Genomic DNA, 24724 nt, shown 5'->3' with positions numbered 1-24724 from the left:
TACATGACGTCACACATTATATCGGTTTTTAGATATTCTAATAATAACCGTGCAATATGCTTTTTGCTATCCGCCGTCGAAAAAATAGTATAACATGTGACTATCTCTGAACGAATCAATTTAGTTAAAAAATACGAATTAATAATATTAATAAATGTTATTTAATTCAGAACTTAACAATACAAATTTCTGAATGCTTTCTACAAGACATTTATGATGTAAAGGTACACACACATATAGAGTTTTAAATTACATTACAGTAGTAATTGTCTTGATAAAGAATATTTTCGTTTTTATTCATTAAGATATAGATCATGTTTATATAAAGCTGCATAATCAATCAGTTCTGTGTGTTAGTTGATTATTGTCTTTACCTAGTAAATTCGATGTATAATGTAGTCATTTTCAGTTCCATTTAATCAGCATTCGGAACAAAAACACAAATTACTATTGAGTTCTTTCTATATATGAAAAAAAAATGAATGATGTAAAGTTACACATATATTAATTCGGAAGTGACCAAGCAGTAGTAATTTGTCTTGATAAAGAATTATTCCTTTTTTTTTTTTATCATGATGAACAATTGGCTATTCATTTTGTTTAGTGCACTTTTAAAAGAAGCCTCAAACAAATTTTATGTGACACGTTCCTTCTGCGATAAACCTAATCTAAGTTTTTTCATAAATCAGCTTATGCTTCTTTAAAATAAAACCATTATAAAAGTGAGGAGATGTGGTGATACTGCTAAATAAGACAACTATTAACCAAAGGTCAAATGAAGTGAATGTAAGCAGTTAAAGGCAACCGTACGGCGTTCGACAATGAGAAAAACCTATACTGTATAGTGGGCTTAAAAAAGCACGGACATAGAAAATATGAAACAGTTCAATTGAGAAAACTAACGACCTAATTTATAAGAAATTAATTTACGAAAAACAAATATGACAGACAGGAATAAATGAATAAATGACACAAACTAATCTAGAGGCGTCTGTCCGACAGGCACATAAAGGATGTGGCGAGGTAAAACGTGTTTGTGAGCGATCAGCTCTGACTAACAACAACAAAACACCCCAACTAAGTATTGATCTTAAAGTACTTGCAGTTACTGACAGCTAGTTCAAAGCCAATAATAACAAATAAAAAAGCATGTATCTAAGCCTAAAATATCAACCAGTACAAATCAAACATCCAATGGATTTAGTGTAAAGATGTCATTAACATGCAGACAAAACATTACCTTGTGCAAAATTTAGGTATCCACAGATTGTTGTTCCGTGAAAGTACATATGTGTATACCACAAATCAGCAAAAATCAATTGAAACAACATATGATACAAAATTTTAATAACATATGGTGAACGCCGACATGTTTGTGCTTTGCAGAGAATATTACCATAAAAGATTGGATGTGAAATACCTAAACGTATAAGATGTCTGCATGTTGATTTATATTTACGAATGAAGTTCTTGTACCGATGATAAAATTTAGTAAATGTTTTGACTAGTTTGTGATATAGAAAAGCCTGATGTCATAAGTTTTCAGTAAAACATATATTTCTTTCGTTAAAATACGTTGTCACACACACGCTTGGAACAAGTTGAAATATATAAACACTTTAATATGGTGACAAGGGAACGTCACCACCTGAATTAACAATAGGAAATAAAAAATCATCCCTTTTTTCATAAAGTTTGGTATTAAGCTTCCCGTTAAAGTTATAGATATCAAGATCCAGGAGAGGGCAGTGTTCATTGTTAGTATTAGCTTTATTTAAAGTCAAGTCAGAAGGATACAACTCTTTAGTTATAGTAAAAGTTCAATGATAAGTTAATATTGATATTAAAAGACCTCCAAACAAAAAGGGATGTTCAGATCCCCTAGCCCATAGGGCGAGGGGATTTGATCAACCCTTTTTGTGAGGAGGTCTTTTAATGTCAATATTACATTAATCATTGAACTTTTACTGACTGACAAATCGTCAAAAACATAAGAAAAGTACACAAAAAGCACTTGCAGAAACCTAATTCCCCTGAATTGGACGAGTCTAAAGATGTTCAACTTAATTGATAGTTAACAGTACTCAGACTGATATGTACAATTAACAGTTACCAAATTGCAATGGAAATGGACCGATTAAATGGCAGTACATCATTTAATTATTTATTTATTATAAATTTGTTAGCATTAGAATAACACCAAATGATAGTTTTACAAACTTAGGGGTAAATTCATATTTTTGAATCCAACTTTTCGAAATAACGATTTCTTATTCAATAAATGAGGCAATCAAAACCCTATACAGACCTCATTTATAACTGACCAATGAATATTCTGCACAGTAACGTCTTGTTGTACATATTTGATGTTTTTAATCTGTCAGTAATCATGAAATAGATTCGTAAAGACCAGATCTTAGAAAACAGTTAGTAAATTTTTCCGACAATTAACTTTTTAAACTGCTTATTTCAGAACTTCTAATCGAACAGACCTATATGTATAAGGCCCTTCACAATATTCATCCGGTAAATCTTCATTTTGTTTTTGATTCTTTAATTTTCCAACACTACGTTACATGCGAATGCAAAATAATTAGTGTTGTCTGTTCAGTCCAATTAATTAATAGATCTTGCTTTCTTTTTTTAAATAAAAACTATGCATGCAAACTTCAATGAATAAAAGTGTATCAAAAAACATAATTGTCACATATCTAGCATCAACTAGGTTTCACTGGTCAGATCAAAACGTGTTGAGTTGAGATATTTTCGCAAGTTCAATGTATTATATGAAAACAAACTCTTATTCTAGTCGTCCGTTATTCCCTTTTCTTGTCTAAATGAAGCAAAAACACCTAAAAAGACTTTTACCTTTTTTAGTTTTATCCTTGCCTGACAAAAAATCATATGTTATTTGTATTAAAACATTAGATAAGAAGCATATATATATATATATATATAGTAAAAAAGTATTTAAAACTTTTTTATAAGCAGTCAGTAATATAATAAATTGAAGAAGAAAAAAAAAAAACCCCAAAAACATAAAAATTTAAATGGAAATTGTACATTATAGCATTTTACAAGATCTTGTCTTTGTGTGCTAAGTACATGGAACAATTCATGAAGTTGATTGATTTGTGTTTGCTTTACGTCCAGTGGCAAATATTTCATGCATGTTCATCACTATAACAAATAGATTTAAATACAATGGGTAGGTCGTGCAATAGGTCAACAGTGAGGTTGGACGTGAAACTTTAAAATGCCACTGGAAAATGAAGGTATATTGAATAAGGACAAACATTTAGACTTGCAACAGCTGGCCACATTCGGACCACTCAAATAATTGGTGCCGAGAGCGTTGATCCATGAAATCTTCTCTGAAGTCGATCATCGATGTTTACGTGTAGTTTGAAATATCATTTCACGCATCCAATTTAAGTTAGATACTTTTAGCTCGCTTTAGTAACTGTGAGAATTCTGTGAAACTGTTTTGTTTATTGTACTTGATTTCTTTGGGTATGATATTCTGTACTACCGATCTCCTGGTTGGTCTCGTGTGAGGGTGTTCGCCTCGAGAGCGGGAGGTCGTTTGTTCGAATCCCGACCGGGCCAAGCAAAGACGTTAAAATTGGTATTTGCTATTTCAACGTTAAACACATGGCATCATAGAGTAAGAGCACAGACTGGTCGGCTCAGAGTCGGAAATGTGTCCTTGTCGGGTGACTTTTCTTACTGCGAACTAATATCTTGTAAAATTACACGTTTAAAAAAACGACTCAGCGTGTCAGTCTAGTAAAAAGAGGGGTTAATACTCATATCATATTTACATGTTATCGTCCTGAATATTCATTGTATTTACCGTTAGTCGTCATCCATTATCATAATTAATTTACCGTTATATTAGACAGTGAAGTGTTTTTCTTCTACTGGTTTATAGTACAACTTCTTAAATTTTCACCGATCAAAATTAAAATTGGGCAGGTGAAATTTTTCAACCAAACACTTCTTGTGATTGTTGGGATACCTTTGACGGTAAATAATATTAAATCAAATGTGCCTATTGGGATATATAATATTTGACGGTAAATATTATTAAATTAACTCCGAATAACTATTATTTAGTTTTGAGCTTTTTATTCTGTATACGCATCTTTCTATAAAAACTGAATGTTGAATCTTAATGTTTTAATTTGTTTGTGTCTTTTGGGTTGCTGTCGCATTAATGTATTCCTTTATATCTTTTTATTCAAAACAAAATGATTCACTTGGGTATAGAGATATTGACATCTCTGGACCTCTCCCGTCCCACAGTAAACCCTTGGGTGTGTTCGTTTGGCTTATCGGATATATAAATGCGCAGCTTTGTCTGATCGAAATAGGAATGTATTTCCGATGACCGGTGAAGTGGGAACTTCATTCTATTTATACGTTGAAAACATTATAGGGAAATACGATCTGAAAACATTAGAGGGAAATACGATCTACGCACGAGTTGAATGATTGAAATGTGTAAACAACAAGAAAGATTGGCTAAATCTTTTCAAATATTTCGCATTACTTGATTTTAACACATTTGTTTGCCACTTTTGCCAGGACAATTGTAGGTGAAAAATATTTAACAAAACCGATTAGCAAGACAATATTTAATAAAAATAAATAAATGAAACGCTCAAAATAAGTTGAATCCTTATATAAATTAATGTCAACATTTTTTTATCCATTTTTGCTTTATGTCAACTATTATACCAGTCTGAGATATAAATAAACTTTAAACAGCAAATGTTGTCACCTAGATGAGACAGTCGTCATTGTACGCTTCAATATAAGAGTTATTGCCACTCAATGAAGATTGTTTTTCTGTTCTAATCCCCTCTCCTATTAGTTTTGCTGGAAAGGATACAATGTAACCCCTGATGTGTACTACGACAACGTTTTTTAATGTTAAAAAAAAAGATTAAATGCAAAGAGAAAAATGATGGAAGAAATGCTAAGATTTTCGCTTAAAAATGCAAATGTAAATAAAATTGAAATATATAAAATTAGGAAATCTGTTAGAGACAATTATCAACTGAAGACAAATGAGTATACATTACTAAATGAAGCTGATAAAATAATTGCTCCATTAATGTCCAGTGGCAAATATGTCATGCATATCCACGACGAGTGGATCAACCTGAAGCAAATGATTACAATTTTAGAGTGGCATTTTTTACAATAAGGCAGAGCGTTCGATTGAGGTTAAAGGTATGCCGTAGTATAATACAGTTGAACCATGGTCGAAGTCGTAAGTTAAGCTATTAGCTCTCCTTCCCTTTTTCTTCCACGGTAGACGAATGTCAAAAGCAAAACGTCATGAATTTACAATCAATAACGGCCACTATAAGTAAATGAGATATATGAACTTTTTTTGTAAATTAATTCCTATTGCAGCCAACATCTCCCGGTTCGAGACAGGTTAGTATTTCCACTAAAACACCGTTTGATTATTGACCGGAGATATTAAAACAACCAAAAGCACGTTGAATCAAAAAAATTCTAAAATTGTAAATAATGGTATTTTGCTGGGTGTTTTCCCGATCCTATTTCGGACCCCCTGATTTTAAGGGGGCGTATCTAATTAGTCATGCCCGATTAACTTTTAGTAAATTGAACCTCAACTTAACGACCTACACCGGGTAAATAAGTTCGAGGTACAATAAGTAGACAATTGAAATCCTTTGTGAAATGAGATCGTCCCAGGTATCTTAGATAATTTTGTTGCGTTGAATAACAATGAAAAATGCACGAGCAGGTTTGTAAGTGTACATACTGAAGAAGTCATTATTAAGAGCCAATATACCATCCAAATATCTAAAAGGGTTATTAGTTTTTTGTATCAAATGTTGTTTCAATGGGTAATTCATAGATTTAGCTCACTGAAATCCAAAACGTCACTACGGACACGAGCATAGCGAACGAGTTGGGATATATAAACACCATTAGACGGTGCAAAAATCAGAAATGCAATTTCATAATAATTTATTAGCTATCATGTTGATTATTGTATTAGATTAAGTTGCCCTAGCCTTAACATAATTCCTACATTTATGTGGACACGTTACATCCGAGTCTAATATGATTCTAGTCTTTCATATATAAATATAGGATGTGATATGAATTTAGTTATCACATTAAGTCAGGACAAAAAATGGCAAACAACGAGTTATAAATTTCATGCGTCCGAAGAGCTTTTCTTGATTTGCTATCATCTGTGACCCTCAAATTGAATAATAGAAAGCCAATGACGTATTAGAACCGAACAAGTTGAGTAGTTAAATGAACACAAAGGGTAAGAAAATAATCAAATCAATTTAAGGTCAACTTTCCCTGAGGGTTTTGAAACCTTAGTTTCATAATAATTTCAAAATTTATGAACGGACAATTTTAGAACGGTTTCTCACAAGACATTTCATGACCAAAATACTAAGTACAGAGTTGATAATAGTTTCGATTAACAGAGGTATTCGACCCACTGCTGTTAAACTGAAAACAACACGTTATAAATTTCATGTATCCAACACGCTTTTCATGATTTACCTTCAACTTCCTTTAATATGGTGTTTCAATGTATGAAAACATTGATTTGTTAGTCATACATACTTTGTAGTGATCCTTTTTTTTATATGACAGAGAATATTTTATTAACTTATATTATCGACTTAATATTTTTAATTAGTGCAAAAGGAAAAAAAACCACAAGGTTTGAAAGATGTACCGCTGCCCAAACTTATCGTACGGAAAGTCCATGTTTTCATACTTTTATTGTACTTGATGATGCTAAAGTCTCCTTTTCGCCAGGAAATGCCTGTACCAAGTCAGGAATATGATAGTTGTTTTCCCTTCGTTTGATGTGTTTGAGTTTTGCTTTCATTTTGTCATTGACTTTCCGTTTTGAATTTTTGTTATTTTACTTCATAATACATTAAAAAGATACATGTTAGCGTACATCAAAATCCCAAAAGCAATCGAATTAATTCCAAAAGAAAAAACACCGATTGTTCCGACAGATTAGCGTCACCACTATGTATGCAATGCACTTAAAGCATATCCACTTTAAGCCTAAATATGTAGTTCAACACTTTATAGCGACTGAAAATCATATCATAAACATATCAAAATAAATTTCAATGTATCATATAAAGGATTAGTATTGTCAAAAGTCGATGGATGTTTGTGTTCCTCTTAATTTCAGTAAGCTATTAAAGATATAATAATCCAAACAAATATAACGTAATGAATACTGACAAAGAGGGATGAAGTAGAAACTTGTTAAAGAAGTGTTACTATGATTGCTGATAGAAACCAAGAACACAAGGAAAAAGAAAGAACTTATATCTGTTATGGTTTTAAATATCTACTTACAGACCGTAGAAATGTTTGTTCATTAAAAATGCACAACTATACTGGAATGTAATGAATACACCAAAACAGACAATAAAATATCATCCCTGATTTTTAATATTTACATAAATCATCGATTTACATCAGAAATTGGCATATCAACTGTGATACATTTTTATATTGGTTGAACTAAGATTCGTTTAATTATTTATAGAAATATGTAGCAATAGCAATGAAACATTTATGAACGTACAATACAAAAGACATTAATTATAGTAATGCTCAACGTTCCCATTACTGGGACCATATACCGTCCATCATGAGCAGGTAAACAGTGGTGACTGTAAAATGTTTTCAATTCTATTGTAACAATTCGGACCCGCTCTTTTTAAAAGTTTTGGGACAGATCTGAATAAAATAACTTTCAATCAGCTTTGTAAGCCTTGACTATCTACAGAGTTGCTACAAAAAAAGTCTAACCAATTCATAAACGATTTAGTTATCAAACGCCCTTGCTTACAATAATCAGAGTTTTGATTCTACCATTAATTTTGTGACTGACTCCTGAGTTATGACACGTCAGGTATGCATTTAATTGTAAATGGCAGATTGTTTATATATAATTGTAAATGTTTGGATTAAGAATTATGAAAAATAAACACGTTTCTTGACGGATCAATGACATGTAAAATGGGTCACTTAATCAGAAGGACTTTAGTCAATTTATGAGTTAATTGGCCCAGGTTACACATCAATAATCTCTAGAAAAAAATATGTAATAATAAATAGGTTTTGAAAAAGTATTGAAATATTATTCATCAAGAAAAAGTATTGAAATATTATTCATCAAGAAAAGTTTATATAAATAAAGATATATGCAAGAAATAATTCAAACACAGTAATTCAACTTATTTCCTTCAAAACCCTAAATTAATTCTAGTTAGTAATGTCTTATTTAAGAAACTCTTTTGAATAAGAGAGAGAAGGTTTATACAAATATAACATACAACCTATTATCGTACCATGCTGCTGTCAACATAGATAATTTCCTAAAACTGTATATTTTAACATCATCATTTTCTTTTATAAAATTAGTTAAATGTGATCATAAAATACCCCTCAACTCAAACAAAACCTCTTGCAGAGTTAGCTTGGAACATACCTACAGAACATGTATATATGCATGATGAATCTTACAGTCAACAATATTCAAATTGCATAGACAAAACCACAAGGCTAGGTATATATCACTTGGTCTTCGAAAATAAAATACACACACGAAACAGAATGGAGCAGTTAGAAGACTGGGGATAGGACATTACGTTTTTCCATCGTCTGCAGAAATACACGATATGTTTTACCAGTTGGAGAAGGCAAGTTAAAATCTGTTAAAAGAAAGAGTATCTTAAAAACATTGGACTTTAAAAATTGAAATGTAGGATTATATTATGGAATGATACCTCAATCAAAAACTATGCGTTCACATTTTACAAACGGGGTTGCAGTTATTAGACATGCTGAATACATCTAATATGGAGAAGTTCATTGTCTGTTTATTTGATAAGCTCTTTTTTTGTCATTTTAAGAAATTCAAGACAAACCAAATATAATCTGACACAAACGCTAAAACAGAAGGCAAAAAGTAATGAAATGACAAGGCAACATATTGACCATATTGTCAAGACCTAAATAATATCAACCATTTGATACATTGGTTTGGATTAAAAACTTTTATAGATCCCTATTTTCAATATATTGCTCAGGATTTTTTTCAAACTGCAATATTACAACTTTAAAATTCAACGAAATTTTACTTTAAAAGAAGAAAAAATATTTACTTCAAAAGAAGATAAAATAAACCTTTGATGAAATATTTTTTTACAAATATGTGGTAAATAAATATTCAACTAATAAGGACGCATTAAACGATGTCGATGTCATTATAACGTCATAGTTGTGATATATTAGGTAGAACAAATCTTAATTTTGACCAATTATTTTAGATTTTAGTATTTTTTGCTTCACATAGGACATTGGCCGCACACAAAGACCACCATACATTTTTGTTAGGATCAGTATCGTTTTGTAGCAATTGTATTTTGGTCGAAGGTTGTGACCAATGTTTGTGAGAAGGAAATACACCTTGCAAAAAACAAACAGGCAATTTGGCTAAGGACTATCAAATATCATACTTTTGAAGCTGTCAACTCGTGAAAACGGACTGCAGACAACAATATATAAATAACACATAGCTGAGAGGGTGATAGAGCAGATTGTTCCCCCGAGAAAACATTGTCAACTGAGGTGAAGCCGAGGTTGACAATGTTTTTCAAGGGGTAACAATCTGTCTATCACCCTCTCAGCTATGTGTTATTTAATTTATTATACTGAATGTTCTGTTTTTTTTAGTTGGAAAAATATTGCAACTTTATATGAATTATATCATGATATACTTTGATAATTACTAACTTTCATTGGCATTTCTGTATTATAAGATAACGGAAATAAAGATATTGTCTCATGTTCACATCTACCCGACATGTTTTTTCAAATTTGATACATATTTCATATGAAATGGTGAAAATACAACAAGAAAACAGAAATATTTTTCATCAATTCTTTAACAAGAGAAAAAACAAAGGTCACATACATTTTGTATATAACTATATATGAAACAATTCAACATAGAATTAAATTTGTCTGTCTGTCAGAATAAAATTCAACAAAGAATAAAATTTAACAGTTAGTGTTTAGTTGGTGAAACAATTCAATTTTGAAAATCATTTGTGAATGTTGAAATTGACCACACTGTTAGTAATATTCGGACATAAATTCATTGTGTGAGTGTTCCACTATGGCTGGACATTGTTCATGGACAGCTGAAAATTTGAAGAAACAGCTGGATGAGGTAACTTTTCCTTGTTTTGGTTATCAGGAACACAAACATTTTGCGGCGCAACCGTAATATCCATCCATAGGCATGACAGGAATTTCTTCCAATGTGTTTTCGTATGAAAATAAAGCTTCTATTTCAGCTGCACTGAGCCCAAGTAATGGCTGTGCATCAGGTGTAGTCTCAGTTATATTGTGATCACCTTCAGACTGAAGTTCATGATTAATATTGTCACTTTGAAGCATATTATTTAAACTGTCAGACATCTCACGTTGCTTGTTTTTGCTTAGTCTCTTAGAATAACTACGGATAGAGGCTTCACTCCGATGTCCACTGGCTCTCATCATGTGTCTAGCTTCTATGCCTGCTTCATCCATTGCAGTAATGGATGTTGCACGTATAGAGTGATTCGTGTACCTTCTAGAAAGTTTAGCCTTCTCGGAAATTTCAGGCATCATTACTGCTAAACTGTTTTTCCCTATAGGAGCTTTACAATACCATGTTGTGTCACTTATATCAAAGGAATCCTTTGTGCGCTGCCATAAATCATTGAGAGTCGGGTGAAATTTTTCGAGATACAATTTAAATGATAATACTGGACACAGAGGATCACCTACTCTTGCGTACATCCTTGCTTCACCGATGGTATCATCAGGGGTAGCTTCATCACGATGATTTTCATCATATTCATCTATTTGTTGATACACATACTCTCTTCCACTAGAATCTGTTTTAATAGCAAATGTTTTTTTTGTCATAGATCTCAAGTTTTCTTGGCCTCTCCTGCATATATAGAACATTATGTCAAACCATACCTTTTTCTGTAAACCATAAGGTGTGATTGTGTTGATTGCAATACTATTAGTGTTATACAGCTTCTGTAGGTCCTCATTAGAAATAGGGGGTTTGTGGTCAGGAGAGGCATACCCTTTTTTCTTTAAGTTAACGACGACTGCCTTGAACACATCATGTGAACCGGTGAATTGAACATCCTTTGTAATATCTATGGAACAATGTTCTTTCAAATATTTTGACAATCCGTACCTATAATTAGTGAGGGTAGACTTTTTCAAGTGATTCCCGTCAGTTTTTCGTAACGAAGCAAAAAACAGTCTCAATTTTTCACTCAATTTTGGTTTAGCAAATGTTTCAAATTCATTGTCTTCGCCGAGGAAACCACGGAAACTCTTTTAACTGTGTGCTATGCATCTTTTTGTTGACTTTGAGTCTTTTAACTCCAGTAAATCAGATTTATCATCCTCTGAAACTTCAGCAAACATGTCGCCTGTTGTTTTTGTTTAAAATCGGTGTCATTTAGGATCTTACAGGTATTTGCTTATCTTCGTTACTTTCAAGCGCACATGTGACAGTTATAAAATCTGGTTACCAATTGAAGAAACCAGTTGAGGCTCTGCACGAGAGGGTAACATTCAAAAAAATTGTCACCCGCTCAGCTATGTGATAGATTAAATTAACACCCTCGTATAAGCCATATGCATATTCAAGATGTGATATTACAAATTGTGATTTGAGTACCCATTCTAGGACAATGTGACAATACTCCTTTGTTCAACACAACACACTTTTCTATATTTATATATGTAAACAAAGTAATCTAAGTTCTTTGGCCGATGATTTATGACCAATACTTTGGGGTTTGGTAAACATACTTATAAAATGTACAAACTACTAACAGTCCTTATCAATATGGAATGACAAAAATCGGCTATATCATTGATTTTAAAATATCTTTGTACTGTTATTATGTTCAGTGATTTTGAAAAAAAAAATGTGATACCTACATGGCATTTCCAACTTAAGTATTAATTAAAACATGTACAACTTTCGGAAAATGAAGTTAAGAACTTAGGTATTACACTGTACAAATAGGGTAAACCATGCTTTTTGGATATTGGGTTGATAACAAGGTAGACTGTGTACTTCAATTACCACAGAAATCGATATTTGACAACCAAACAGTAACTTGGGTTTTTTTTTTCTTTTCTTTCAAGATATCCCGTGTTATACATTTATAAAAAGTACAGTTGGCTTTCCAAATAACCTCTGACTAGAATGCAGAAATAATGTTATACAACACCGTATGTTACTTTAACTTTGTTAAAATGATATGAACAAACTTATTATGTACCGACTATTGCTTGTTACGCCAAATCCTTTTCAACAAGTAAACTTAATGTTACACCACTGTCCAAGGATATATCATTGATAAGTTCATTTTTTATAAAATTACTGTTTATGAAATGTTAAAATACCTAAAGGTATAGACCGCCTGAACACTGCTTGATGCAGCTTTTGGAATATTTTAATTTTATAACGTTTCAATTTGATTTGGCTGTCAACTAATTCGAGTGCGATTGAGGTGAGTCGATGTAGCATAAACGCTCGTCTAGCTTATCACTTTACAGCCTGGCACACATTTAAAAACTTTTAGATTTGATAGATCTGCAGCTGAATGATCATGATGTCAAACTGTTTAGATCGGGCACCACTGAGTTTTATGTAGACTTTTCGAATGTCTGGCATACAGATACCAACAGGAATCGTTGCATTATTTTTATTAAACATTTTGTATGCTCGATCTATTTTTGCCCCCGCACAGCATCTAGGAACATGTACAAACGAATTTCAATTCAATTCGTCATTTTTAGTACTTTCACAACAGTTAGTACGGTTCTCATCATGTATTATCATTAGCAAGAAGATAATATAAAGACGATTCCTGTGGTATTTTTCGCCTCTTATTTATAGGCGGACAATCAATGACCTTTAGTTGAAAATATAAGTGCCTAACGTAACAATCATCAAATGTAAACAGGTTCACAAAACACTAAACAAAAATTAAAAAACATCAACACAACCACAACATGAAGAAATTAAAATAGCGCGTGGATGTGTATGGACGTTTATAGATATAAGAAGATGTGTTAATGTTTATCATCGTTGACACAATACCCAGTGTAAGAATTTAAATACTTAAAACACAATATCATCAATTGTCTTAAATGGTTGAATACATATCAAATAAAGCCTATATGATATATATATATCCAAGGCTTGCATTTATACAACTGTAATACAAGTGGCAGGTTCAGATAGCTATTAAATCAGGTTTTAAAATTCGAGTAATGAGTGCTAAAAAGCACGAAAACGTAAGAAGTCTTTCAATAAAAGTTAATTTGATTATAATCCTTTCCATATTTCAATGGAATCTTTGATATTATCAAAAACAAAAGATAAGCCCTATCACTATATGTGGATTTCAGATTATTTTCTACGCATAATAGTGATGAAAGTGACATTAACCAACAAGCAATCTATCAAATAATCAATCAAAATATTTATCCTTTTTATACGAGTATACCGCATAAGGTGAGATTTTACTAAGTATTTTGCAAATTATTTCAGTACCAGTTCACAGAAACTAGTAGTAGAAACTAACAGTTCACAAAACACAACATAGAAAACTAACGACTGGACAACACAAACCCACAAAAACTGCTGACGATTTCTGGTGCTCCGGAAGGGTAGGCTGATCCTACTCCACATGTGGCACGTGTAGTTACGACGATTGAAACATACATGTCGTCATCTGTGAAACGGTCAACTAACTCCGTTAAATGTATGAAAGGATAATTTCATTTCACCACCTAGAACTCTTGGTTCAATAGCTTCATTCCTTATTAACAGAATTCTTCTATCAAGGACATCATAATACAAGCCCTTGAATATCGTTTCGACTGCGAGATTATAGTCCGTAGGCAGGCTCTGCTGGATATTGCTACATATAAATGGAAAGTTTACAATTTTGATTCTGTAATCATCTTTTTGGTCGAAAGTATAAAAAGGAAGATGTGGTATGATTGCCAATGAGACACTTATTCACAAGAGACTACATGACACAGACATTTACAACTACGGGTCAACAAAGGGCCTTCAACAATGAGCAAAGTCCATACCGCATAGGTTATTTTTTTGCAAACCCAACCTCATTACGAATTTCTAGATTTAAGTCAATGTCTGAGGCAGACTTATCGGTATCTGTTGTATCATTTTTCTGACGAACGATTGGATAGATGTGTTCAACATAGACACAAAACTTTGAATTATTTAGTGATAGATCATTATCTTTACAGCGGAAATTAAAGTTAAATGATACTGCTAACAAACTCATATGAATAAAGCAACAAAGTCGGCAAAGGTAGGATTACCGTTGGTTCTAATGGAAATGCCAATTGTTTTTAAAAAAAAAACATCCTTCAAACGCTGCAAATAAGTTGTCAACCAAAAAATTAACAATCTTGATAATGTAAGTTCAGAGAATTGTATGTTTGAATCAGGGTGATTTTTTTTACAAAGTACGATGTATTCCTCCCAAAGACAAGACACTTGTATCTACGTTATCCATTCGTTTCCATGAAACAAAGCAGAACCAACTCTGTCAATTTGTTTTTTTTTTAGTTTAGAACAAGGGATTCTTATGTAAATGCAGAAAAATTAAATGTTTTAATACTATTGCAAGGTAAAGAAGTCTTAGATTGTATGGACTCTGAAAGATCTCTTGAATTTGGGTATCCATATCTGATTCACGCCACCTCTAAAAATAGGTAGTTTTACAATAATTGTGAAGCCTAGCTTTGATTGCTGATACAATTTGGTGGTCATATTTTAGAAAGAGGTGGCGTAGAACACTTGGATGACCCAGCAATAAACCATTGTTTGTAAGGACACTTATGTAGTTTATGTATCAGTGACGGAAATAGCCAGTTTTTCATCTTTGTTTTAAATCACAAAAATTATTAGAACAGACCTATGATGATCCAGGATTTCGTGTTGTTTTGGGTTTTTCGTTTTGTTTTCTGAAAGAACAACACAGTATTTTTTATGGAGGTAGGACAGGTATTTTGCAACAATCGGTTATTTAAAGATTGATGTAGAATGATTATTCATAGACCCATTCCGTTGTTTAATTCTGTGTTGGATCAACAATATCAGGGCCTTAATCCATTCGGAAAGAGTATCTATGTCTTCTGTATTGCGTTTAACGAACTGCCTGGCATAATCAGCGACTGAATCAATCGGTATTATGAAGTTGTGTTTCAAATTGATGGATTTAGGCTAACAATATTTCGAACATTTGGATATTTTGGATAACACATTTCGCAGAGATTGATTGATTGATTGTTGGTGTTTTAACGCCACTTTCAGCGCCACTTCCGGGCTATTTCGTCGCGGCCAGTTTTTATTGGTGGAGAAAGCCGGAGTGCCGGGAAAAACCAACGACCCTCGATAGGAAAACTGACAATCCTAGTCAATTAAAATTGGAGTCGAGTGCACCTGTACGATCGGGGTTCGACTCAGTGTTGACTGGCTAGTGATTACAGTAGTGGCCCCATTTCGCAGAGAAGAGTTACTGCCAATGTAAAGGTAACAAGTACTAGCGTTGCCAGTCGGATTACATATTAATGGGGAACTAGCACATATGCAACTATGAGGTTTTGACTTGAAGTCGTCAATATAGAGATCCCTTTTTTTGTAATTGAAAATGTTAGTTGCAATTGGTTTCGTGCATGTGTAAAAAATGATAGGGAGGCTTTTTTTTCTCTCGAGTAAAATGATTTATGATGAAGGATATTGCCCCTGTTGATGGCATCGGGATCTTCTTTGGCAAAGATTAAATGCAAAATGGTTTGAAAAGTAAGTGACTGGCATTGTCCGAAATAATACCTGTAAGTTTATATTGGTTTGAATTGGGGTTTTTAACAGTGGTTTCTAAACATAAGTTCTACGGAACATGAAGTTTTGAAAGGGTAAATGAATAAAGTGTCATGTGACTGTGACGAATACCTGACGGATTTTGTATAAATGTCATCTTGTCCTTAATAGAGACATCACGAAGAGTAAACTACTGTTTGTTTAAGTAGTTTTGATGAATATTGACAACGTTCTCATGTCTGGAAAATGTTCTTTAATATGTTTTGTTACCTCTCTTGCCGACATTAAAACATTACACGATAATCGATAGAAATTATTTTGGCCTTGGAAAAGAATAAAGAACTGTGATTTGTAGAACGAAATAATGTAATAATATTCAATATTTTTTCTGTTGAATAATTTATTATAGCACATATATATACATTGCAAGTGATGAAACCAAAGTTGCTGCTATCAATCAGTTACTCATTATTAAAAAACAAAAACTTTTATTCAATTGAAAATTTATTCATATAAACTATGTATTACCCATTCAGCAGCATTTGTTTTTAAAGAAACCTAAACTGTTTTGTTGACGTACATAAACATTAAAGTGTTTCCTCGTAGATTATAAGAATCCTTTTAAATGCTATATGTGTTTTTTACAATGCTTTTGACTTCAGATGGACAGTTAATACAGTTGCAAGAAATTGTTTTGTTTGCATAATTAACAATGACGATGTGTTCTCCGGTACCACTTCTGAACTGGTAGAACTTCGTTTTATAATACACGTTGAGTGTAAGATTGCTAAGTAGGTAACTATGGTTACAATCAATCTGATGGATGATAGCACAGGTTGCATCAACGACTTGCAACATATACCTCCTATGAATATTCTTCATTGAATCCCGTATTATAGCTACGTTGACCTTTTCGCAGTGTTTCTGTAAATCCATATCGCCGTTTACTGAGTTGTAATTACCACAGAACCAGTTATAACAACTTCTGAAAAGAAAACACAAGCAGTTAAAACATGCTTGTGATTTCTTTATTAACCATTGCAAACACATTCTGTAAAAGAAATGAAGACACATGTGAAACAGAATAGCACCACATGTCTCTTTCTTGCAGTTGATGATTGATGAAAGTGTTAAAATTTTAATTATAATTAAGAAAATGTGGTATGAGTGCCAATGAGACAACTCTTCATTCAAGTCACAATGTATAAAAAGTTAACAACTATAGGTCAAAGTACGGCCTCCAACCCAGAGTCTTCGCTCACACAGAACAACAAGCTATAACAAACGAGACACAAGAAACACTTATGAGCCACATCAACAATTGACAAACATTGAACAACAGGCTCCTGATTTTGAACAGGTGCATTAAAATTCAGCGGTTTAAAACATTTTAACAGGCGCCAACCTTCGTCCTAACCTGAGACAGTAGAAAGTAAAATAAAAAAAATACAGAATTTCGTGGAAAATTCTTAACGAAGAGTCCATAAGGAAATGGCACAATCAAAAGCTCAAACACATCAAATGAATGAATAATATATGTCATATTCCTGACTTGGTATATGCATTTTCTTATGTAGAAAATGGTGGATAAACCTGATTTTATAGATAGCTAATTATATAAACCAGTGTAACATTACAACAGAAAAAAACACACTATCACATTAAAATGGAAATAGCTAACATTGTAACTCGATCAAAAAGACATTAAAACAGAAACTAGTATTGAATAAAACACTGAATGCATATATTTGATCTTTGACATTCCTCTGACTGAGGAATGCAATTCCCGGTTTTCATTTCACTGGGAAATCTCGGTAATTCATCGTGACCAATGTAATAATTTATTTTATTTTTTCAAAAATGAAACAAAGTGACGAATCAAGTAATAAGCAAGAAGCGCTTCCTTGTCTCATGTTTAATATGATTCGCCAATTTCAATATAAAAAAGTGAAGACAAAACGTCTGAATCTATATTAAACATTGATTATATAAATAATAATATACTTCATTTTCTATCAATATGATACATTCACATTTGATGCTAGGAGAATGTTTTTGTTTTACAAATTAGGAACGATTGCCACCGATTGAAACATCAACTAAGTTGGCATTACTTCGGTACCAACATGATTGTTAACAATAACTAACCTTTTTAAATTGTCGGTCGATAAATTAAGAAGTTATTGTGAAATTCTGGTTTTTACTTCTTCATAAAAAGTTCAGCCCTCGATAATTTTGACTAAATTTTAAGGTTCCTATTAGTAAAGGAATTGCATTCAAACACGGAAGTCGAAAACAAATAAACTACGCCATTGCAAAAACAAAAAAAAACAAAAAAAAATACAAAATACAAAAGACAAATAACAGTAAACAAAACACAACATAGATGATAAAGAGTAATTCTGTTTTTCGAGTATCCAAAATTTGAAAATATCCTCGGCTATCATTCTTTGTTTTTGTTTGGTCGGTTCTGTTGAAAGTGAATCCAAAAATGCAATACCACTGAATCAAATTCATAACGTGATATTTTCAATTGGAATGCCAGTTTGACCTTTTGACGTATCTCTATCAATTTCAATTCTCTCAATTTAAATGTCAAACGAGTTCATTTTCGTTCAGTAAATATATATCTGAGAGTTAAAAGTCAAACAATTCGTCTTTAACGAAATCAATAAAAATAGTAATAATAATAATAATAATAATAATAATAATAATAATAATAATAACAATAGTAATAATATAATAATAATAATGATAGTAAGAATAGTAGTAATAAATAAGTAATAGTAATAGTAGTAATGATAATATTAATAATGAAAATAAAATAATGATATTAATAATTAAAATGAATTAATAATAATAATAATAATAATAACAATAATAATAATAATTATAATAATAATAAAAAACCAATGACAATAATGATTATAACAATACATGTATGAATAATTATAATCATATCAATACTGAAAATAAAAATTGTTTATACGATTTTTAAACTGCTTCTTCGTATCATATATATGTTCAGATGTTTTGCACTTCGAATCTATTTGTGTGTATCAAGCATATAAAAATGATATATACTATAAATGATTGAAATAAGGATTGGATTATGGGTTTGTTGCAAAACGTTCGGCAACTTACACATTAGCCTGCAAAGTTTTTTTCAAAGTCAAACACATACCAGTAAGTATGTTTGCATAGTAATAATAGTCGATTGAAAACAATATTTGATAAAAGTTTGTATGCAAATATTATAAATTTTAATACGTTTTGAAGTTAAATACACGTTGTCAAATATTTTGTTTCTCATGTTCATTCTATTTTTTTATAAACTTTTAACTTTTATGTTAAAATTCTTAAAATGGTACTTAAAAAAAAATGACTAAATATATTGATAATGAATTCTGATACGTATATTTCAAACATTGCGTTAGGGAACATGACATTTCCATAGTACTGAAAATACATAAAATAAAATAAGTGAAATACCAATGAAAAACAAATATATATAATATACTTATTAGTCAACGTAAGAAAGTCTTAATTGTAAACGCAGTTTTTCATGAAAAATGTATGTTTTATTATTTCTCTCCTGCTTTAAAACTTATATGAATAATTATCAATCTTACCTCTTTGTCAGCATTCGTACGTCCGATGAAGACTTAAGTATGTATGAGTAATGATTTCGTAAATTAGAAACAAAGAACTTCCTTATTGGCTATCCAATATCATTGGAAAATTATCATGGATTACATTGATTATGTCATGCGCAATCCTAACCATAGAAATCTTTTACATGCAAATGTACACGTTAAAGTAAAAAATCTGTGATAAACACGTCTTTGTAAGTATATTTTTGAAATATATTTCTTAAATAATTCTTATATCTGTGTAGTTTTAATGTTTAAATATTTGATAATGAAAGTTTCATTTCTATTGCAGCAAAAGAAACTGTTTAGTACTTTTGGATTAAAGAAATTTAGAGGAATATGGTGAGTTTTTTGTGATTGTTTAACATTTAATAATTTCATGTTGATCATATTATTATTACTTTAAAAAAAACTCATAATTGTTCAAATTCAAGACACTCAATATTTCAAAAAGTCGGCAATAATATTTTTCGCGCATTGATGGTTTCAAATACGAATAAAATAAAGTATTTCACATTTCATTATGATAACAACGTTTAACAACAGCAACAAAAAAAAAAATAGAGAAGAAAGGCTAAAAATAATACTTCAACGGAAAATAAAACTAAATCTAATTTGATGTTCTCTCACTAAATAATACAAAATTTGGTGACTATGTTGAACGAATCGATCCCATCGAACAAGAGATAAAGGATACTACAGATACAGTAAAGTCTGCCTCATATCTTGACTTACATCTAGAATTTGACAATGAGGGTCGGTTGAAAACAAAACTTTACGACAAAAGAGATGATTTCAGCTTCCCAATTGTGAACTTTCCATTTCTATGTAGCAACATTCCAGCAGCGCCTGCATACGGAGTATATATCTCCCAATTGATACGATTTTCCCGGGCTTGTGTTTCCTATCATGATTTCCTTGATAGTGAATTGCTGCTCACAAGGAAGCTATTAAACCAAGAGTTCCAAATGGCGAAGTTGAAATCATCCCTTCGTAAATTTTACGGACGCCATCACGAGTAACTACAATACCCTTCCCTTTTCACGAATGTGACTTACCGAATTAGACTATTTATTGTAATAACATAAGCAACACGACGGGTGCCACATGTGGAGAGGGATCTGCTTACCCTTCCGGAGCACCTGAGATCACCCCCAGTTTTTGGTGGGATTCGTGTTGCTTTGTCTTTAGTTTTCTATGTTGTGTCATCTGTACTATTATTTGTCTGTTTGTCTTTTTATTTTTGGCCATGGCGTTGTCAGTTTGTTTTCGATCTATGAGTTTGACTCTCCCTCTGGTATCTTTCGTCCCTCTTTTAAAAGTATAAATACAGGGAGGGATATCAAACGAATGGGTTGGTTTTCGGCAATCAACGACAGAATGAATTCTATAAACACAAGTCGACAACAGAAACATTCAAATATTGTTGTTTAAATAGTAATTCATATCAAGCGTTATCATTATATAAATGTATAGAACCAAACTTATTTGAACGGTATCACGTTTATTTCTTAAATCTCTCATTACCAATTATATTTAAAAATTTATCTGTTTTTATCATTTTTATTTTCTTTGCGTCCCTGTTTAATGATTTGACTTAAGATACAATTGCATTTTTTTTTATTTGAATTATTTTCGGGGTTTGTTTTGGCATTTTTATGCTTATTTTTTCAGACTTGATTTGAATATTACATAAACAGAAAAGTAATTTCTAGCTGTTTCACATCTAGGAGGTTTCTTGGGTAAATCCAGATCATTTGTGATTGGTTATTGGTTTATATTGTCTATTTAGATCAGTCACGTTTTTAAAATATGGACATATATTATAACAGTACAAATTGCACAGGAATGAATGGCAAAAAAAAAAATACTGTAATACAAAAACAATGTTAAAGCAGTTCATAAGTAAATTTGATTTTAAATATAGAATGGAACCAGAATACAACAATAAATCGCCGAGGCCCATTCTGTTTGGGAAACGAGCTGAGTCACAACGATAAGAACATAGGTAATGTTACGAAACATCATTTTTTAAATCCTTTATAACCGATATTGACTTAAAAGAACTCTTGTTTTTTGTATATATTTGCTCTTACTTTTTGCAATTATTGATTAAAATAAACACAAGAATGCATGTCGCGATAAATATTCTTTTCTGAAATACCTATCTAAAATTTGAAATCTCTGATCGTGTTTGCACATTTTATGGAAAAGGTCAATATGTAGATAAAAAGAAGTGTTTTTGGTGTAAACTTTTCAATAATGCATCATTTTTATAGTTTCTATCTTCTATTATGCTAGATATATCTAATAATATATTTTCTACTTTTTCGAAATGAATCCCCCAAGGAACATCATTCAACGTTTTGAAAGATGAATACAGGCAAACAAAAAAGCAATTTTACAGCGATGGATTTTGAATATTTAATATGTAGAGTGTTTAATATCTTGTCGTCATCAGTGCTTTCATAATAAGCCCTGAAATTGAGGACTGAAATTTGGCCTATGCTAAACATGGAATGAAGATTAGTATGGAAAATCTAAATTTCGTGCTTATGCTAAAAAATTTTGACAAAAAAATATACAAATTGATTGATACAATGATTTTTATGTGGTACTCTTCGTTATCTTTTTTAAAATAAGATAGGAAATGATTGGACACAGGTAGTTTATCTGTTTCATCAAACTACAAAACAGGAGGAGAAAACCAGCTTGCAGGGTTCGGAACGAAAGATGATTTATGTATTCCTTATAGCAAAACAATAGAATTGTTCTATTGCATCGCATTGATGGTTTTATACATGCGACTGTCATGCTAAGAGGTTTAGATAGCTATAAAACCATTTTAAATCCACCAATTTCTGCATAAGAAAATGTCTATACCAAGTCAGGAATATGACAGTTGTTTTACATTCGTTTTGATGTGTTTGAGCTTTTGATTTTGCCATTGTTAAGGTACTTTCTGTTTTGAATTTTTCATGCAGTTCGGTATTTTTGATGTTTTACTTTTTTCATAACATCCTTGCAAATGAATGACACAGAATAAAAAAAAAGTAGTGTTGTTTAACTTGCATTAGGATAGCCATTGATTTACGCAATGCAGGTGAATTGTATGCACATGATGACTGAGTATAACTAATTGTTTTCTCCGGTGTGTATATTTTCAAATTTGGAAAACATGACATAATTTCTTGAGAAAAGACTTCCGTGTTTTCAAACATTTGTAAAATGACGGTTGCTTTGGATATTATAAACATGCTTCCTTGAAAGTTGCCGAGGCCATTATTGGCTTCAACTCTAAAATATATTGTAGTAAAGTATTAATTTCACGCATAACTGTTTTTTTCCTGGTTTTTATTATAGGATGTAGCGAATTTAGATTCTGTATTATTTGTTATTGGTTACTGAGAAATACTCCCTAATTTTGAGTTATAAATTCCCGTTTCACAATTTTATTATATAAGCATAAATTCTTTTTTTTAACACTCTAATTTATTTTTTATTGCACATATTGCTGTTTAACCATTAAAACTTGGTGAACATAAATTCTAAGTTTACAAACTCACAAAATTTGAATAGATAAGTATAATAAAACATGACAAGTATGTTACAAATCTAAGAAACACGATACAATTTCAATTTATAGCATGATTATTTCGGACAGATAAAAAGTACAAACTAATTAAATGTCAAGTCTATTTCATTCGGTTCATACGAAGTTCTTCTAAAAAAATGACAATTACGGCAAGAAAAGAGCTTGCAAGCAGTTTGGCATATTTGGAATATTTTGATAGTTATGATAATAATATGATAATAATTTCTGAGTAAGAGCTCAAAACGCAAAACGAAGGAACTTTAAGTCGATACAAAAGATTGTATGTTTAAGAATTTGGAGACCTAAATAATCTTTGACACTAGCGCAAAGAGCGCATTCGTCGACAGAAATTAAAGATCTTTTAACGTTTTGTTAGCTATAAAATTTACATATCCGACTCTTGAAAATTAAATCCTTACGTTTTTGTCAAATTTCAACAAAATCTTTACTTGATTTTAAACATATCTTATTCCTTTAAGAATTGAATGCTTCTTTTTGTAAATTTATTGCGGTGTAAAATCGTTGACCGAAGTACATTTTGTATGAAGCGCGGAAGCGCTTCATTCTATAAATGTGCGCACGGTCAACGCTATTACAACCCTATAAAATTACTAAAAGAAACATTTAATACTTATAATTACATTTGTTTATCTCGGATCATGAAAACATGATTTCTATATCAAGTTTTTCTTTTCTTTACCCGTGCACTTTATTGTGGAACCTCATGTCATAATGATGGTTACAATTTATTTTGATATGAATGTTAATTTCAGAACGACGCGAGATTGCTGTCAGCCAATCAAAATAACGTATTGTAATGAAACATTCATGTAATGTAATTATAAAGATAGGAAAAAGAGTAAGCAACAGACACAGCCTATTAAAACTCCATATTACATGTACAAGGTATACATCAAATATTAACAACTGTATTTAAGATATAACAATATAGTGGAAAATGTATGCATGAGCAAACACAAGCAAATGTATATTAACATCTCTACCTGAGGCCTTTTGGATTGTAAATTTTAACGCTTCATAAAAAAAGTTGTTAACAAATGGTAATGTTTTACTTTCTAACGTGTCCTTTCGTCAAATTTAAATATTTGTCATTTTAAAAGCAAAGGACTTAATATTCTGGGTCCAGTATGGCCCTTACTGAACTTTCAAAGTTGAGTATCGCCAGGTATATTACATAATCTATGATGTAAAGTGTGAATACCCGTGTAAGGTGATAACGATTGCACCGGACATAGATTTCCCGAATACCTGAAATTTCTTTGTTTTGACTCTGTTTATAACAAATCGTTAATCTAAACAATCAAAAATCAAAATACCAAATTAATAAATAACTAAAAATAATATGTGTAAAATACTTTTTTTAAGCGCATCGCTTTTAATTTAACAGGTATTTTATGTGATTTGTTTTTTGGTCAGTTGATTATTTGTTTGTGATTCGTACGTACGTATACT

The 24724-nt window shown here is 31.4% G+C and overlaps 2 protein-coding genes and 1 long non-coding RNA gene across 8 annotated transcripts in view; 1 reads left to right on the top strand and 2 right to left on the bottom strand.

Annotated features, from left to right (window-relative positions):
• LOC127715706 (uncharacterized) overlaps nucleotides 1-24724 on the top strand; it is a 235243-nt gene that overhangs the window by 167214 nt on the left and 43305 nt on the right. The window lies entirely within an intron of this gene.
• LOC127715713 (uncharacterized) lies at nucleotides 10137-11229 on the bottom strand. The gene has a single exon (XM_052221876.1). It carries the CDS (start codon nucleotides 11068-11070, stop codon nucleotides 10309-10311), a length of 762 nt encoding a protein of 253 aa, XP_052077836.1. The 5' UTR covers nucleotides 11071-11229; the 3' UTR covers nucleotides 10137-10308.
• LOC127715715 (uncharacterized) lies at nucleotides 16490-19696 on the bottom strand. The gene is made up of 2 exons (XR_007988565.1): nucleotides 19636-19696; nucleotides 16490-17054 (listed from the first exon to the last, which is right to left on the bottom strand). It is a non-coding gene; the product is annotated as an uncharacterized LOC127715715 (long non-coding RNA).

This window comes from Mytilus californianus, unplaced genomic scaffold (assembly GCF_021869535.1).
Source record: "Mytilus californianus isolate M0D057914Y unplaced genomic scaffold, xbMytCali1.0.p SCAF_9, whole genome shotgun sequence".
In the NCBI taxonomy this organism is placed as follows: Eukaryota; Metazoa; Mollusca; class Bivalvia; order Mytilida; family Mytilidae; genus Mytilus; species Mytilus californianus.
Note: the sequence above shows the minus strand (reverse complement) of the source record. Positions and strands in the feature narration are given on the sequence as shown.